The 18,851-nt window shown below is 46.4% G+C and overlaps 1 protein-coding gene across 2 annotated transcripts; it reads right to left on the reverse strand.

Annotated features, from left to right (window-relative positions):
• Window positions 1-2,340: 2,340 nt before the first annotated feature.
• On the reverse strand, window positions 2,341-18,187 carry ARHGDIB (Rho GDP dissociation inhibitor beta). 2 transcript variants are annotated; one of them, XM_075287243.1, is made up of 7 exons: window positions 18,097-18,187; window positions 11,917-12,100; window positions 10,629-10,712; window positions 10,383-10,459; window positions 3,826-3,889; window positions 3,096-3,311; window positions 2,341-3,065 (listed from the first exon to the last, which is right to left on the reverse strand). In XM_075287243.1, exons 2-6 carry the CDS (start codon window positions 12,092-12,094, stop codon window positions 3,112-3,114), a joined length of 603 nt encoding a protein of 200 aa, XP_075143344.1. In that variant the 5' UTR covers window positions 12,095-12,100; window positions 18,097-18,187; the 3' UTR covers window positions 2,341-3,065; window positions 3,096-3,111. The 2 variants fall into 2 exon arrangements, with proteins under 2 accessions (XP_075143344.1, XP_075143343.1); XM_075287242.1 differs by having other exon boundaries at window positions 2,341-3,311.
• Window positions 18,188-18,851: the final 664 nt, after the last annotated feature.

Raw genomic sequence — 18,851 nt, forward strand, 5'->3', positions numbered from 1 at the left:
GCGGTGTAGTGACTGGTACAGACTGGAGACATCGGTGTAGTGACTGGTACAGACTGGAGACATCGGTGTAGTGACTGGTACAGACTGGTGACATCGGTGTAGTGACTGGTACAGACTGGAGACATCGGTGTAGTGACTGGTACAGACTGGAGACATCGGTGTAGTGACTGGTACAGACTGGAGACATCGGTGTAGTGACTGGTACAGACTGGAGACATCGGTGTAGTGACTGGTACAGACTGGTGACACCGGTGTAGTGACTGGTACAGACTGGTGACATCGGTGTAGTGACTGGTACAGACTGGTGACCGCTGTAGTGACTGGTACAGACTGGAGACATCGGTGTAGTGACTGGTACAGACTGGAGACAGCGGTGTAGTGACTGGTACAGACTGGAGACATCGGTGTAGTGACTGGTACAGACTGGAGACATCGGTGTAGTGACTGGTACAGACTGGTGACATCGGTGTAGTGACTGGTACAGACTGGAGACATCGGTGTAGTGACTGGTACACACTGGAGACATCGCTGTAGTGACTGGTACAGACTGGTGACATCGGTGTAGTGACTGGTACACACTGGAGACATCGGTGTAGTGACTGGTACAGACTGGAGACATCGGTGTAGTGACTGGTACAGACTGGAGACATCGGTGTAGTGACTGGTACAGACTGGAGACATCGGTGTAGTGACTGGTACAGACTGGAGACATCGCTGTAGTGACTGGTACAGACTGGAGACATCGGTGTAGTGACTGGTACAGACTGGTGACATCGGTGTAGTGACTGGTACAGACTGGAGACATCGCTGTAGTGACTGGTACAGACTGGAGACATCGGCGTAGTGACTGGTACAGACTGGAGACATCGGCGTAGTGACTGGTACAGACTGGAGACATCGGCGTAGTGACTGGTACAGACTGGAGACATCGGCGTAGTGACTGGTACAGACTGGAGACATCGGCGTAGTGACTGGTACAGACTGGTGACATCGGCGTAGTGACTGGTACAGACTGGAGACATCGGCGTAGTGACTGGTACAGACTGGAGACATCGGCGTAGTGACTGGTACAGACTGGAGACATCGGCGTAGTGACTGGTACACACTGGAGACATCGGCGTAGTGACTGGTACACACTGGAGACATCGGCGTAGTGACTGGTACACACTGGAGACATCGGCGTAGTGACTGGTACAGACTGGAGACATCGCTGTAGTGACTGGTACAGACTGGTGACATCGGCGTAGTGACTGGTACAGACTGGTGACATCGGGGTAGTGACTGGTGACATTGGTGTAGTGACTGGTACAGACTGGAAACATCGGTGTAGTGACTGGTACAGACTGGTGACATCGGTGTAGTGACTGGTACAGACTGGAGACATCGGTGTAGTGACTGGTACAGACTGGAGACATCGGTGTAGTGACTGGTACAGACTGGAGACATCGGGGTAGTGACTGGTACAGACTGGTGACATCGGTGAAGTGACTGGTACAGACTGGAGACAGCGGTGTAGTGACTGGTACAGACTGGTGACCGCTGTAGTGACTGGTACAGACTGGTGACATCGCTGTAGTGACTGGTACAGACTGGTGACATCGCTGTAGTGACTGGTACAGACTGGTGACATCGCTGTAGTGACTGGTACAGACTGGTGACATCGGTGTAGTGACTGGTACAGACTGGTGACATTGGTGTAGTGACTGGTACAGACTGGAGACATCGGTGTAGTGACTGGTACAGACTGGTGACATCGGTGTAGTGACTGGTACAGACTGGAGACATCGCTGTAGTGACTGGTACAGACCGGAGACATCGGTGTAGTGACTGGTACAGACCGGAGACATCGGCGTAGTGACTGGTACAGACTGGTGACATCGGCGTAGTGACTGGTACAGACTGGAGACATCGGCGTAGTGACTGGTACAGACTGGAGACATCGGCGTAGTGACTGGTACAGACTGGAGACATCGGCGTAGTGACTGGTACAGACTGGAGACATCGGCGTAGTGACTGGTACAGACTGGAGACATCGCTGTAGTGACTGGTACAGACTGGTGACATCGCTGTAGTGACTGGTACAGACTGGTGACATCGGTGTAGTGACTGGTACAGACTGATGACATTGGTGTAGTGACTGGTACAGACTGGTGACATCGCTGTAGTGACTGGTACAGACTGGTGACATTGGTGTAGTGACTGGTACAGACTGGTGACATCGCTGTAGTGACTGGTACAGACTGGTGACATTGGTGTAGTGACTGGTACAGACTGGTGACATCGCTGTAGTGACTGGTACAGACTGGTATTAGATATTCTTACAGATTCTTTTTGACACTTACTGACTTTATTACTATGACATTCTCCATGTGGTATACTCGTCCTGTATATACTGTGTATATATATATATATACTACATCACCATAGAGGGCGCCGTACAGCTCAGCCCTGCAGGTGATACACAAGCGGAAGCCTTAGACACGTGATATATCGCCCTGAGCGAGCAGCAGATACTTTGTAGCTCGCCGTGTTTACTGTAACATCTTTGGCTTCCGGTTTTATTACATTGTTGTTCGGTATTTATTACTCCGGACGCCGTTCACATTGGGGCGGTCGCTGCGCACACAGGAGACGCCATCTATAAGGCCAATAGTGAGTGCTGGAGGGGCAGGCTGGCAGGTCTCCTCTAGGTGGCGCTCTGACTGTAACACAAGCGGGGATATCAGGGGATGCTAGAAGCCGGGGAGGGGGTGCAGACAATTGCAGGACACATTGTAAAGGGCGTCTCTGGCTACACGTTATATCCTGAGAAACACACAGCAGAAAGGATTCAGAGCAGAAATCTCACACAACCCGCAAGACTCGCAAGATCTAATACCCTGCCCACTAACAGATCTGTAATATCACTGCCCCACCACTAGGGGGCAAGCTACATCCAGTTGTATAGACTCTCAGAGCTAGGAACTGCTCACAGCTCGCCCCCTAGTGGTCAGACAGGAGACCCAGAGATTTGGGCAGGGTATCAGGTCATTGCTCGGATCATTCTTGCTGACGGTTTCCCAGGAGTAATGATGTGGCCTTTGTTTCGGTATCAGGTCGCAGGGCGGCGTTTCATTCGTTCCACTCCTTGCGGATGGACAGACACCACTCCCAGGTCAGATGGTTGTGGTTGTCGTCGTCGGTGAAGAATGACTTGTTGTGATAGCTTCCTCGAGCCAAAATTCCCTTTGGAGATTCTTCTATAGGGGTCAGGAACTCGTATTCTTCAGGGCGGGGGCCGTAGCTGCCCACCATAAACGTGGCCTTAGCGACTGGACGGAAGAAATGGGAGAAGTCGTCAGGAAGAGAGAAGGTAACAAGTAACACAACCCCCCGCCCAGCCTGAGTCAAGCTCAACATGCTATATGTCCTGAGGACAATATCTGCACCCTCAGGACCCCGATACAGCTGAGAACAATGAGGCAGCTCTCCGCCATTCACCTGGGGACTCCGCGTCATCCTTACTATATGGGGGCGCTCCGAGGGTGACTTTACTGCGCCACTCTGGGGTATCACTAATATATGGAAGAAACTTATCCTTATTATACTGGGGCACCACAAGGGCGCAACTGAGCACAGAACACTGCTACACCCACAGTCACAGTCAGGGGGCAGCAGTGCACGAAACATCCAGATATATGCGGGGGCGGCGACCACAAGGAGAGAGGATGAGCAGATACCTGCCCGCCCCAGCTGATCTACAGGTGTGTGTGCGACACTAGTGTAATAATAGCGGACCCCTCCAGACCCCGAACTGCCCAAATAACTAAGACATGTTCAGATTACCTTTCACCCCGGCCCGGTACGTGTGCTGCACATACTTCAGCCCCGAGACAATATCTCTGTATACCTGAGGAAAGAAGAACCAGAATAGTGAGCGCAGCTCTGGAGTATAATACAGGATAAGTAATGTAATGTATGTACACAGTGACTGCACCAGCAGAATAGTGAGCGCAGCTCTGGGGTATAATACATGATAAGTAATGTAATGTATGTACACAGTGACTGTACCGGCAGAATAGTGAGCGCAGCTCTGGAGTATAATACAGGATAAGTAATGTAATGTATGTACACAGTGACTGTACCAGCAGAATAGTGAGCGCAGCTCTGGAGTATAATACAGGATAAGTAATGTAATGTATGTACACAGTGACTGTACCAGCAGAATAGTGAGCGCAGCTCTGGAGTATAATACAGGATAAGTAATGTAATGTATGTACACAGTGACTGCATCGGCAGAATAGTGAGCGCAGCTCTGGAGTATAATACAGGATAAGTAATGTAATGTATGTACACAGTGATTGTACCAGCAGAATAGTGAGCGCAGCTCTGGAGTATAATACAGGATAAGTAATGTAATGTATGTACACAGTGACTGCACCAGCAGAATAGTGAGCGCAGCTCTGGAGTATAATACAGGATAAGTAATGTAATGTATGTACACAGTGACTGCACCAGCAGAATAGTGAGCGCAGCTCTGGAGTATAATACAGGATAAGTAATGTAATGTATGTACACAGTGATTGTACCAGCAGAATAGTGAGCGCAGCTCTGGAGTATAATACAGGATAAGTAATGTAATGTATGTACACAGTGACTGCACCAGCAGAATAGTGAGTGCAGCTCTGGAGTATAATACAGGATAAGTAATGTAATGTATGTACACAGTGACTGCACCAGCAGAATAGTGAGCGCTGCTCTGGAGTATAATACAGGATAAGTAATGTAATGTATGTACACAGTGACTGCACCAGCAGAATAGTGAGCGCAGCTCTGGAGTATAATACAGGATAAGTAATGTATGTACACAGTGACTGCACCAGCAGAATAGTGAGCGCAGCTCTGGAGTATAATACAGAATAAGTAATGTAATGTATGTACACAGTGACTGTACCAGCAGAATAGTGAGCGCAGCTCTGGAGTATAATACAGGATAAGTAATGTAATGTATGTACACAGTAACTGCACCAGCAGAATAGTGAGCGCAGCTCTGGGGTATAATACAGGATAAGTAATGTAATGTATGTACACAGTGACTGTACCAGCAGAATAGTGAGCGCAGCTCTGGAGTATAATACAGGATAAGTAATGTAATGTATGTACACAGTGACTGCACCAGCAGAATAGTGAGCGCAGCTCTGGGGTATAATACAGGATAAGTAATGTAATGTATGTACACAGTGACTGTACCAGCAGAATGGTGAGCGTAGCTCTGGAGTATTATACAGGATAAGTAATGTAATGTATGTACACAGTGACTGCACCAGCAGAATAGTGAGCGCAGCTCTGGAATATAATACAGGATAAGTAATGTAATGTATGTACACAGTGACTGCACCAGCAGAATAGTGAGCGCAGCTCTGAGGTATAATACAGGATAAGTAATGTAATGTACACAGTGACTGTACCAGCAGAATAGTGAGCGCAGCTCTGGAGTATAATACAGGATAAGTAATGTAATGTATGTACACAGTGACTGTACCAGAAGAATAGTGAGCGCAGCTCTGGAGTATAATACAGGATAAGTAATGTATGTACACAGTGACTGTACCAGCAGAATAGTGAGCGCAGCTCTGGAGTATAATACAGGATAAGTAATGTAATGTATGTACACAGTGACTGCATCAGCAGAATAGTGAGCGCAGCTCTGGAGTATAATACAGGATAAGTAATGTAATGTATGTACACAGTGACTGTACCAGCAGAATAGTGAGCGCAGCTCTGGAGTATAATACAGGATAAGTCATGTAATGTATGTACACAGTGACTGCACCAGCAGAATAGTGAGCGCAGCTCTGGAGTATAATACAGGATAAGTAATGTATGTACACAGTGACTGCACCAGCAGAATAGTGAGCGCAGCTCTGGGGTATAATACAGGATAAGTAATGTAATGTATGTACACAGTGACTGCACCAGCAGAATAGTGAGCGCAGCTCTGCAGTATAATACAGGATAAGTAATGTAATGTATGTACACAGTGACTGTACCAGCAGAATAGTGAGCGCAGCTCTGGAGTATAATACAGGATAAGTAATGTAATGTATGTACACAGTGACTGTACCAGCAGAATAGTGAGCGCAGCTCTGGCGTATAATACAGGATAAGTAATGTAATGTATGTACACAGTGACTGTACCAGCAGAATAGTGAGCGCAGCTCTGGAGTATAATACAGGATAAGTAATGTAATGTATGTACACAGTGACTGTACCAGCAGAATAGTGAGCGCAGCTCTGGAGTATAATACAGGATAAGTAATGTAATGTATGTACACAGTGACTGTACCAGCAGAATAGTGAGCGCAGCTCTGGAGTATAATACAGGATAAGTAATGTAATGTATGTACACAGTGACTGTACCAGCAGAATAGTGAGCGCAGCTCTGGAGTATAATACAGGATAAGTAATGTATGTACACAGTGACTGCACCAGCAGAATAGTGAGCGCAGCTCTGGAGTATAATACAGGATAAGTAATGTATGTACACAGTGACTGCACCAGCAGAATAGTGAGCGCAGCTCCGGAGTATAATACAGGATAAGTAATGTAATGTATGTACACAGTGACTGTACCAGCAGAATAGTGAGCGCAGCTCCGGAGTATAATACAGGATAAGTAATGTAATGTATGTACACAGTGACTGCACCAGCAGAATAGTGAGCGCAGCTCTGGAGTATAATACAGGATAAGTAATGTAATGTATGTACACAGTGACTGCACCGGCAGAATAGTGAGCGCAGCTCTGAAGTATAATACAGGATAAGTAATGTAATGTATGTACACAGTGACTGTACCAGCAGAATAGTGAGCGCAGCTCTGGAGTATAATACAGGATAAGTAATGTAATGTATGTACACAGTGACTGCACCAGCAGAATAGTGAGCGCAGCTCTGGAGTATAATACAGGATAAGTAATGTATGTACACAGTGACTGCACCAGCAGAATAGTGAGCGCAGCTCTGGGGTATAATACAGGATAAGTAATGTAATGTATGTACACAGTGACTGCACCAGCAGAATAGTGAGCGCAGCTCTGGAGTATAATACAGGATAAGTAATGTAATGTATGTACACAGTGACTGCACCAGCAGAATAGTGAGCGCAGCTCTGGAGTATAATACAGGATAAGTAATGTAATGTATGTACACAGTGACTGCACCAGCAGAATAGTGAGCGCTGCTCTGGAGTATAATACAGGATAAGTAATGTAATGTATGTACACAGTGACTGCACCAGCAGAATAGTGAGCGCAGCTCTGGAGTATAATACAGGATAAGTAATGTAATGTATGTACACAGTGACTGTACCAGCAGAATAGTGAGCGCAGCTCTGGAGTATAATACAGGATAAGTAATGTATGTACACAGTGACTGCACCAGCAGAATAGTGAGCGCTGCTCTGGAGTATAATACAGGATAAGTAATGTAATGTATGTACACAGTGACTGCACCAGCAGAATAGTGAGCGCAGCTCTGGGGTATAATACAGGATAAGTAATGTAATGTATGTACACAGTGACTGTACCAGCAGAATAGTGAGCGCAGCTCTGGAGTATAATACAGGATAAGTAATGTAATGTATGTACACAGTGACTGTACCAGCAGAATAGTGAGCGCAGCTCTGGAGTATAATACAGGATAAGTAATGTAATGTATGTACACAGTGACTGCACCAGCAGAATAGTGAGCGCTGCTCTGGAGTATAATACAGGATAAGTAATGTAATGTATGTACACAGTGACTGTACCAGCAGAATAGTGAGCGCAGCTCTGGAGTATAATACAGGATAAGTAATGTAATGTATGTACACAGTGACTGTACCAGCAGAATAGTGAGCGCAGCTCTGGAGTATAATACAGGATAAGTAATGTAATGTATGTACACAGTGACTGCACCAGCAGAATAGTGAGCGCAGCTCTGCAGTATAATACAGGATAAGTAATGTAATGTATGTACACAGTGACTGCACCAGCAGAATAGTGAGCACTGCTCTGGAGTATAATACAGGATAAGTAATGTAATGTATGTACACAGTGACTGCACCAGCAGAATAGTGAGCGCAGCTCTGGGGTATAATACAGGATAAGTAATGTAATGTATGTACACAGTGACTGTACCAGCAGAATAGTGAGCGCAGCTCTGGAGTATAATACAGGATAAGTAATGTAATGTATGTACACAGTGACTGTACCAGCAGAATAGTGAGCGCAGCTCTGGAGTATAATACAGGATAAGTAATGTAATGTATGTACACAGTGACTGCACCAGCAGAATAGTGAGCGCAGCTCTGGGGTATAATACATGATAAGTAATGTAATGTATGTACACAGTGACTGTACCGGCAGAATAGTGAGCGCAGCTCTGGAGTATAATACAGGATAAGTAATGTAATGTATGTACACAGTGACTGTACCAGCAGAATAGTGAGCGCAGCTCTGGAGTATAATACAGGATAAGTAATGTAATGTATGTACACAGTGACTGCATCGGCAGAATAGTGAGCGCAGCTCTGGAGTATAATACAGGATAAGTAATGTAATGTATGTACACAGTGATTGTACCGGCAGAATAGTGAGCGCAGCTCTGGAGTATAATACAGGATAAGTAATGTAATGTATGTACACAGTGACTGCACCAGCAGAATAGTGAGCGCAGCTCTGGAGTATAATACAGGATAAGTAATGTAATGTATGTACACAGTGACTGCACCAGCAGAATAGTGAGCGCAGCTCTGGAGTATAATACAGGATAAGTAATGTAATGTATGTACACAGTGATTGTACCAGCAGAATAGTGAGCGCAGCTCTGGAGTATAATACAGGATAAGTAATGTAATGTATGTACACAGTGACTGCACCAGCAGAATAGTGAGTGCAGCTCTGGAGTATAATACAGGATAAGTAATGTAATGTATGTACACAGTGACTGCACCAGCAGAATAGTGAGCGCTGCTCTGGAGTATAATACAGGATAAGTAATGTAATGTATGTACACAGTGACTGCACCAGCAGAATAGTGAGCGCAGCTCTGGAGTATAATACAGGATAAGTAATGTATGTACACAGTGACTGCACCAGCAGAATAGTGAGCGCAGCTCTGGAGTATAATACAGGATAAGTAATGTAATGTATGTACACAGTGACTGTACCAGCAGAATAGTGAGCGCAGCTCTGGAGTATAATACAGGATAAGTAATGTAATGTATGTACACAGTAACTGCACCAGCAGAATAGTGAGCGCAGCTCTGGGGTATAATACAGGATAAGTAATGTAATGTATGTACACAGTGACTGTACCAGCAGAATAGTGAGCGCAGCTCTGGAGTATAATACAGGATAAGTAATGTAATGTATGTACACAGTGACTGCACCAGCAGAATAGTGAGCGCAGCTCTGGGGTATAATACAGGATAAGTAATGTAATGTATGTACACAGTGACTGTACCAGCAGAATGGTGAGCGCAGCTCTGGAGTATTATACAGGATAAGTAATGTAATGTATGTACACAGTGACTGCACCAGCAGAATAGTGAGCGCAGCTCTGGAGTATAATACAGGATAAGTAATGTAATGTATGTACACAGTGACTGTACCAGCAGAATAGTGAGCACAGCTCTGGAGTATAATACAGGATAAGTAATGTAATGTATGTACACAGTGACTGCACCAGCAGAATGGTGAGCGCAGCTCTGGAGTATAATACAGGATAAGTAATGTAATGTATGTACACAGTGACTGCACCAGCAGAATAGTGAGCGCAGCTCTGGAATATAATACAGGATAAGTAATGTAATGTATGTACACAGTGACTGCACCAGCAGAATAGTGAGCGCAGCTCTGAGGTATAATACAGGATAAGTAATGTAATGTACACAGTGACTGTACCAGCAGAATAGTGAGCGCAGCTCTGGAGTATAATACAGGATAAGTAATGTAATGTATGTACACAGTGACTGTACCAGAAGAATAGTGAGCGCAGCTCTGGAGTATAATACAGGATAAGTAATGTATGTACACAGTGACTGTACCAGCAGAATAGTGAGCGCAGCTCTGGAGTATAATACAGGATAAGTAATGTAATGTATGTACACAGTGACTGCATCAGCAGAATAGTGAGCGCAGCTCTGGAGTATAATACAGGATAAGTAATGTAATGTATGTACACAGTGACTGTACCAGCAGAATAGTGAGCGCAGCTCTGGAGTATAATACAGGATAAGTCATGTAATGTATGTACACAGTGACTGTACCAGCAGAATAGTGAGCGCAGCTCTGGAGTATAATACAGGATGTAACTCCGGATCAGTAATGTCTAATATATTTCTGTAGTTTATTATGTTCTCACTTTGAAGCAGATCTTCACTCTGTATTCTACTCCTTCCTTTAATGCGAATGTTTCTTTCTTCAGGTTTGTCAGGTCTCCTGAGACAAGAGACATTACAGATGATAAGTTCATGAATGACAGAGTTTGATGCTTTTTCAGCAACATATTGATAACCATTCACTAAAATACTCTGTGCTGCTGTGACTTCTGCTCTTTAACAGAATTTTATTGCATTAGAGAAAACCAAGCTGCTCCATTGTCACCTACCAGTGAGATCCATTGTAATTGGTCTGGGAGCCGCGTCACACACTAATGTCAGACGTGTTACAACCACATTTGGAGTTGAAGGATCTGAAAAGCATTAAAATAGAAGATACAATGTCAGTATATCAGTGATGTCAGTAACGGGGCGGGGCTGTGACTACCTCTCAGACATGATATATACAGCTGGTTGTCAGTAACAGGGGGCGGGGCTGTGACTACCTCTCAGACATGATATATACAGCTGGTTGTCAGTAACAGGGGGCGGGGCTGTGACTACCTCTCAGACATGGTATATACAGGGGGCGGAGCTGTGACTACCTCTCAGACATGATATATACAGGGGGCGGGGCTGTGACTACCTCTCAGACATGGTATATACAGGGGGCGGGGCTGTGACTACCTCTCAGACATGATATATAGAGGGGGCGGGGCTGTGACAACCTCTCAGACATGATATATACAGGGGGCGGGGCTGTGACAACCTCTCAGACATGATATATACAGGGGGCGGGGCTGTGACTACCTCTCAGACATGATATATACAGGGGGCGGGGCTGTGACTACCTCTCAGACATGATATATACAGCTGGTTGTCAGTAGTAATAGCTGTACTGTATATAAGGGGTGGATCTCATGGACATGTTGTCTCAGTATATGGATTGATGACAATATAACTATAGTATTGTAGATTGGGGCGCAGTCATGGAGGGGTTGCAGGTATTTTTGCCTCCGTTGTGCTGATCTTTGCTCTCACTTTGCTTCCCTGGCCGGCTGCAGTCGGGAGTTCAGCTCTGTGGCATCTGCTGGTTACAGGAACTATTGTGAAACTTTCCATCTGCTATTTTTTCACATTTCCGGATTGCCGCTGCAGCTCATTGCGCTCTCCACAACCACTTCCTCTATAGACCTCCCATCGCACACCCGCTGCCTCTACGACATGAGCCCTGACTGCAGTGATGGCGATAAACTTGTCATAGATGAGCTGATAGAGAGTACAATTATAATTCACTCATCCAGAGCTGCCTGATTCAGGAATTAAATTCTAGACATACAGTGAAGACTGACACACAATGATATCAGTAGGTAGAGCCTAAGTATATAGTTATATGTTGTTCAGGGTGTGTAGAAAGATGGATGACAACTCCCCTGAGCACAGTAAAGGTGAGCGTCAGGGGTTGTCACTCTGTGTCTGCGGCCTGTGAGGTGACCCTGGAATATGCAGAACTGCCTGAACCCAAGTCATAAAGGGAGACTCTGATGTGGGGTGGGGGCGACACTGCGGCCTCCTCACCTGTCACCACCGGCACTTCCCCCAGCAGAGACTTCTTGTACTTTGCTAAACTCTCATCGTCCTTGTCCAGCTCTTGGATTTCCTGCAGTGATTTCTGGGGCGGAGGTTTGTAGTTCAGTTTTCCATCCAAATCATCTTCATCCTCCAAGTCATGGACGACGTCCTCCTTCTCCGTCATAGTGATCTGTGGGGGGAAGTATATGAGAAACAGATCAACAAAATATATATATGTAATATACACAGATCACTATGGCTCCCCTATATACTGATATACAGATCACTATGGCTCCCCTATATACTGAGGCACAGATCACTATGGCTCCCCTATATACTGATATACAGATCACTATGGCTCCCCTATATACTGATATACAGATCACTATGGCTCCCCTATATACTGATATACAGATCACTATGGCTCCCCTATATACTGAGGCACAGATCACTATGGCTCCCCTATATACTGAGGCACAGATCACTATGGCTCCCCTATATACTGATATACAGATCACTATGGCTCCCCTATATACTGAGGCACAGATCACTATGGCTCCCCTATATACTGAGGCACAGATCACTATGGCTCCCCTATATACTGAGGCACAGATCACTATGGCTCCCCTATATACTGATATACAGATCACTATGGCTCCCCTATATACTGAGGCACAGATCACTATGGCTCCCCTATATACTCAGGCACAGATCACTATGGCTCCCCTATATACTGATATACAGATCACTATGGCTCCCCTATATACTGAGGCACAGATCACTATGGCTCCCCTATATACTGATATACAGATCACTATGGCTCCCCTATATACTGATATACAGATCACTATGGCTCCCCTATACACTGAGGCACAGATCACTATGGCTCCCCTATATACTGAGGCACAGATCACTATGGCTCCCCTATATACTGATATACAGATCACTATGGCTCCCCTATATACTGAGGCACAGATCACTATGGCTCCCCTATATACTCAGGCACAGATCACTATGGCTCCCCTATATACTGATATACAGATCACTATGGCTCCCCTATACACTGAGGCACAGATCACTATGGCTCCCCTATATACTCAGGCACAGATCACTATGGCTCCCCTATATACTGATATACAGATCACTATGGCTCCCCTATATACTGATATACAGATCACTATGGCTCCCCTATACACTGAGGCACAGATCACTATGGCTCCCCTATATACTCAGGCACAGATCACTATGGCTCCCCTATATACTGATATACAGATCACTATGGCTCCCCTATATACTGATATACAGATCACTATGGCTCCCCTATATACTGAGGCACAGATCACTATGGCTCCCCTATATACTGATATACAGATCACTATGGCTCCCCTATATACTGAGGCACAGATCACTATGGCTCCCCTATATACTCAGGCACAGATCACTATGGCTCCCCTATATACTGAGGCACAGATCACTATGGCTCCCCTATATACTGATATACAGATCACTATGGCTCCCCTATATACTGATATACAGATCACTATGGCTCCCCTATATACTGAGGCACAGATCACTATGGCTCCCCTATATACTGAGGCACAGATCACTATGGCTCCCCTATATACTGAGGCACAGATCACTATGGCTCCCCTATATACTGATATACAGATCACTATGGCTCCCCTATATACTGAGGCACAGATCACTATGGCTCCCCTATATACTCAGGCACAGATCACTATGGCTCCCCTATATACTGATATACAGATCACTATGGCTCCCCTATATACTGATATACAGATCACTATGGCTCCCCTATACACTGAGGCACAGATCACTATGGCTCCCCTATATACTCAGGCACAGATCACTATGGCTCCCCTATATACTGATATACAGATCACTATGGCTCCACTATATACTCAGGCACAGATCACTATGGCTCCCCTATATACTGATATACAGATCACTATGGCTCCCCTATATACTGAGGCACAGATCACTATGGCTCCCCTATATACTGATATACAGATCACTATGGCTCCCCTATATACTGAGGCACAGATCACTATGGCTCCCCTATATACTGAGGCACAGATCACTATGGCTCCCCTATATACTCAGGCACAGATCACTATGGCTCCCCTATATACTGATATACAGATCACTATGGCTCCCCTATATACTGAGGCACAGATCACTATGGCTCCCCTATATACTCAGGCACAGATCACTATGGCTCCCCTATATACTGATATACAGATCACTATGGCTCCCCTATATACTGATATACAGATCACTATGGCTCCCCTATATACTGATATACAGATCACTATGGCTCCCCTATATACTGAGGCACAGATCACTATGGCTCCCCTATATACTGATATACAGATCACTATGGCTCCCCTATATACTGATATACAGATCACTATGGCTCCCCTATATACTGATATACAGATCACTATGGCTCCCCTATATACTGAGGCACAGATCACTATGGCTCCCCTATATACTGATATACAGATCACTATGGCTCCCCTATATACTGATATACAGATCACTATGGCTCCCCTATATACTGAGGCACAGATCACTATGGCTCCCCTATATACTGATATACAGATCACTATGGCTCCCCTATATACTCAGGCACAGATCACTATGGCTCCCCTATATACTGATATACAGATCACTATGGCTCCCCTATATACTGAGGCACAGATCACTATGGCTCCCCTATATACTGATATACAGATCACTATGGCTCCCCTATATACTGATATACAGATCACTATGGCTCCCCTATATACTCAGGCACAGATCACTATGGCTCCCCTATATACTGATATACAGATCACTATGGCTCCCCTATATACTGATATACAGATCACTATGGCTCCCCTATATACTCAGGCACAGATCACTATGGCTCCCCTATATACTCAGGCACAGATCACTATGGCTCCCCTATATACTCAGGCACAGATCACTATGGCTCCCCTATATACTGAGGCACAGATCACTATGGCCCCCCTATATACTGATATACAGATCACTATGGCTCCCCTATATACTGATATACAGATCACTATGGCTCCCCTATATACTGAGGCACAGATCACTATGGCTCCCCTATATACTCAGGCACAGATCACTATGGCTCCCCTATATACTGATATACAGATCACTATGGCTCCCCTATATACTGATATACAGATCACTATGGCTCCCCTATATACTGAGGCACAGATCACTATGGCTCCCCTATATAATGAGGCACAGATCACTATGGCTCCCCTATACACTGAGGCACAGATCACTATGGCTCCCCTATATAATGAGGCACAGATCACTATGGCTCCCCTATATACTGAGGCACAGATCACTATGGCTCCCCTATATACTGATATACAGATCACTATGGCTCCCCTATATACTCAGGCACAGATCACTATGGCTCCCCTATATACTGAGGCACAGATCACTATGGCTCCCCTATATACTGAGGCACAGATCACTATGGCTCCCCTATATAATGAGGCACAGATCACTATGGCTCCCCTATATACTGAGGCACAGATCACTATGGCTCCCCTATATACTGATATACAGATCACTATGGCTCCCCTATATACTGAGGCACAGATCAGCGGTGGAGACTTTTGCACGAGACTGTGGTGACGTATAATAGTGAGGCGGCAGCCGGACGTCGTCCTCACCACGAGCCCCGTGTCACTGCGGTCCATGAGCGGGCTGGAGAGGTGTGTACAGGTATGAGGGGGCAAATACTTATACCCACCCCCAGGATTCCCAGTGTCCTGCTGAATTGTTCTTATATGGGGCAATTTACCTGAAGCGGTCACCACTATCCACCGAATTCTGTCACATCACTAGGCCGTCATCTACTGGAGACTCCGGGGCCTTAAAGGGGCACTCCATGATAGACATTCATAGCATACAAACCAGGAGTGGCTCATGAAGGACCTGAACTCCGCTCTGTCCTGGCCTCTGACCTCCGCTCTGTCCTGGCCTCTGACCTCCGCTCTGTCCTGGCCTCTGACCTCCGCTCTGTCCTGGCCTCTGACCTCCGCTCTGTCCTGGCCTCTGACCTGGCCTCTGACCTCCACTCTGTCCTGGCCTCTGACCTCCGCTCTGTCCTGGCCTCTGACCTCCGCTCTGTCCTGGCCTCTGACCTCTGCTCTGTCCTGGCCTCTGACCTGGCCTCTGACCTCCACTCTGTCCTGGCCTCTGACCTCCGCTCTGTCCTGGCCTCTGACTTCCACTCTGTCCTGGCCTCTGACCTCCGCTCTGTCCTGGCCTCTGACTTCCACTCTGTCCTGGCCTCTGACCTCTGCTCTGTCCTGGCCTCTGACCTGGCCTCTGACCTCCACTCTGTCCTGGCCTCTGACCTCCGCTCTGTCCTGGCCTCTGACCTCCGCTCTGTCCTGGCCTCTGACTTCCACTCTGTCCTGGCCTCTGACCTCCGCTCTGTCCTGGCCTCTGACCTCCGCTCTGTCCTGGCCTCTGACCTCCGCTCTGTCCTGGCCTCTGACCTCCGCTCTGTCCTGGCCTCTGACCTCCGCTCTGTCCTGGCCTCTGACCTCCGCTCTGTCCTGGCCTCTGACCTCCGCTCTGTCCTGGCCTCTGACCTCCGCTCTGTCCTGGCCTCTGACCTCCCCTCTGTCCTGGCCTCTGACCTCCGCTCTGTCCTGGCCTCTGACCTCCGCTCTGTCCTGGCCTCTGACCTCTGCACTGACCTGGCCTCTGACCTCCCTTAGGTCTCCCCATTGTTCTCTGCTTCTTTGGGGGGCTGGTTGCCCTGGGCACGGTGGGTGAGGGTGGCACCTGCGCCGCTGCCTCGTGAGCTCTGACTTTTCCCTGCTCTTTTCTTAGCTCGGGTTGATCCTTTAAGTGGATGACGGCCATAAGTGAGAATTAGCGAGCGCGGCCTGAACATCCCGATCCGAGATACTAAGAGCCAGGAAATCTACTGTGTAGCAACAGTGAATACAATGCGAGTGACCGAGCAACATAGAATGTCTGACAGGAGGAGCAGCAGTGCCCCCCCCCCCCTCTGCCGCACAGCAGAGCCCGCTCTGTACAGACACTCGATTAACAAACGAATTGTGACCGCAGCTCTGGCTGTGACTGCAGTATAAGATATGGTATAAAAGCAGCTCTGGCTGTGACTGGAGTATAAGATATGGTATAACAGCAGCTCTGGCTGTGACTGGAGTATAAGATATGGTATAGCAGCAGCTCTGGCTGTGACTGGAGTATAAGATGTGGTATAGCAGCAGCTCTGGCTGTGACTGGAGTATAAGATATGGTATAGCAGCAGCTCTGGGTGTGACTGGAGTATAAGATATGGTATAGCAGCAGCTCTGGCTGTGACTGGAGTATAAGATATGGTATAGCAGCAGCTCTGGCTGTGACTGCAGTATAAGATATGGTATAAAAGCAGCTCTGGCTGTGACTGGAGTATAAGATATGGTATAACAGCAGCTCTGGCTGTGACTGGAGTATAAGATGTGGTATAACAGCAGCTCTGGGTGTGACTGGAGTATAAGATGTGGTATAGCAGCAGCTCTGGGTGTGACTGGAGTATAAGATATGGTATAGCAGCAGCTCTGGGTGTGACTGGAGTATAAGATATGGTATAACAGCAGCTCTTGGTGTGACTGGAGTAGAAGGCATAATGCAGCCCTGAAAGTATAGAACAATTATCACAAAAGGGCAAGTGGTGACAGCAGATACCACTATATATATATATATCTATATATATATATATATATATATATATACTCCCATCATGGTGGGCCAGGTCTTCACAACACAATGGGAGTGATTATCGGGGTCCTAAGGACAACATCTGTGTAGTTTGTATGTTCTCCCCGTGTTTGGCGTTTTTTTTCAGTTTTCTCTCACACGCTAAGACACCCTGATAGTGAATATAGATTGTGAGCCCCATATGGGACAGTGACAATGTGTGTACAGTGCTGCGGAGTATGATGGCAATATATAAATAAGCTAAATAAAACTTATTCTGGCATGTGCTCCATGTGATGTGTCTCCAGGGGATGCTGAGACTTGTAGTCCCACAACTCCAGGCAGTGAGCAGCGTCTGACCTAAACCGTCACATCACACTCGCCCCCCACTCGCGTCCACATAAAGCCGCTTACCAAGCCCTGGCCTGCGCCGCTCCGGACAGAAAGCTCCTTAATCTCACCGTGGTGACTGACAGTTAAGAAAGGGAAGGAAGAACAAGACGAAGACGACACCCCCCCCCCCCCCCCCCGAAACCGCCGCACAGGAAACGCTGCACAAGCATCACAAACTGCCACTAATGGAGGAATAATACTGGGGGCAACAAGGAGATTAGATACACTGCCCAGGAGCCACAATCTATAGGATTAGATACATCAAATTGGTAGATGGAATCACATACTGTATACTAGACATGGAGAGGAATAATACACACAGTGATGTCACAGTACAGGATAATACACACAGTGATGTCACAGTACAGAGATAATACACACAGTGATGTCACAGTACAGAGATAATACACACAGTGATGTCACAGTACAGGATAATACACACAGTGATGTCACAGTACAGAGATAATACACACAGTGATGTCACAGTACAGGGATAATACACACCGTGATGTCACAGTACAGGGATAATACACACAGTGATGTCACAATACAGGGATAATATACACAGTGATGTCACAGTACAGGGATAATACACACAGTGATGTCATAGTACAGGATAATACACACAGTGATGTCACAGTACAGAGATAATACACACAGTGATGTCACAGTACAGGATAATACACACAGTGATGTCACAGTACAGGATAATACACACAGTGATGTCACAGTACAGAGATAATACACACAGTGATGTCACAGTACAGAGATAATAC

The sequence above is a fragment of the Leptodactylus fuscus genome, chromosome 9 (assembly GCF_031893055.1).
Source record: "Leptodactylus fuscus isolate aLepFus1 chromosome 9, aLepFus1.hap2, whole genome shotgun sequence".
NCBI lineage: Eukaryota > Metazoa > Chordata > Amphibia > Anura > Leptodactylidae > Leptodactylus > Leptodactylus fuscus.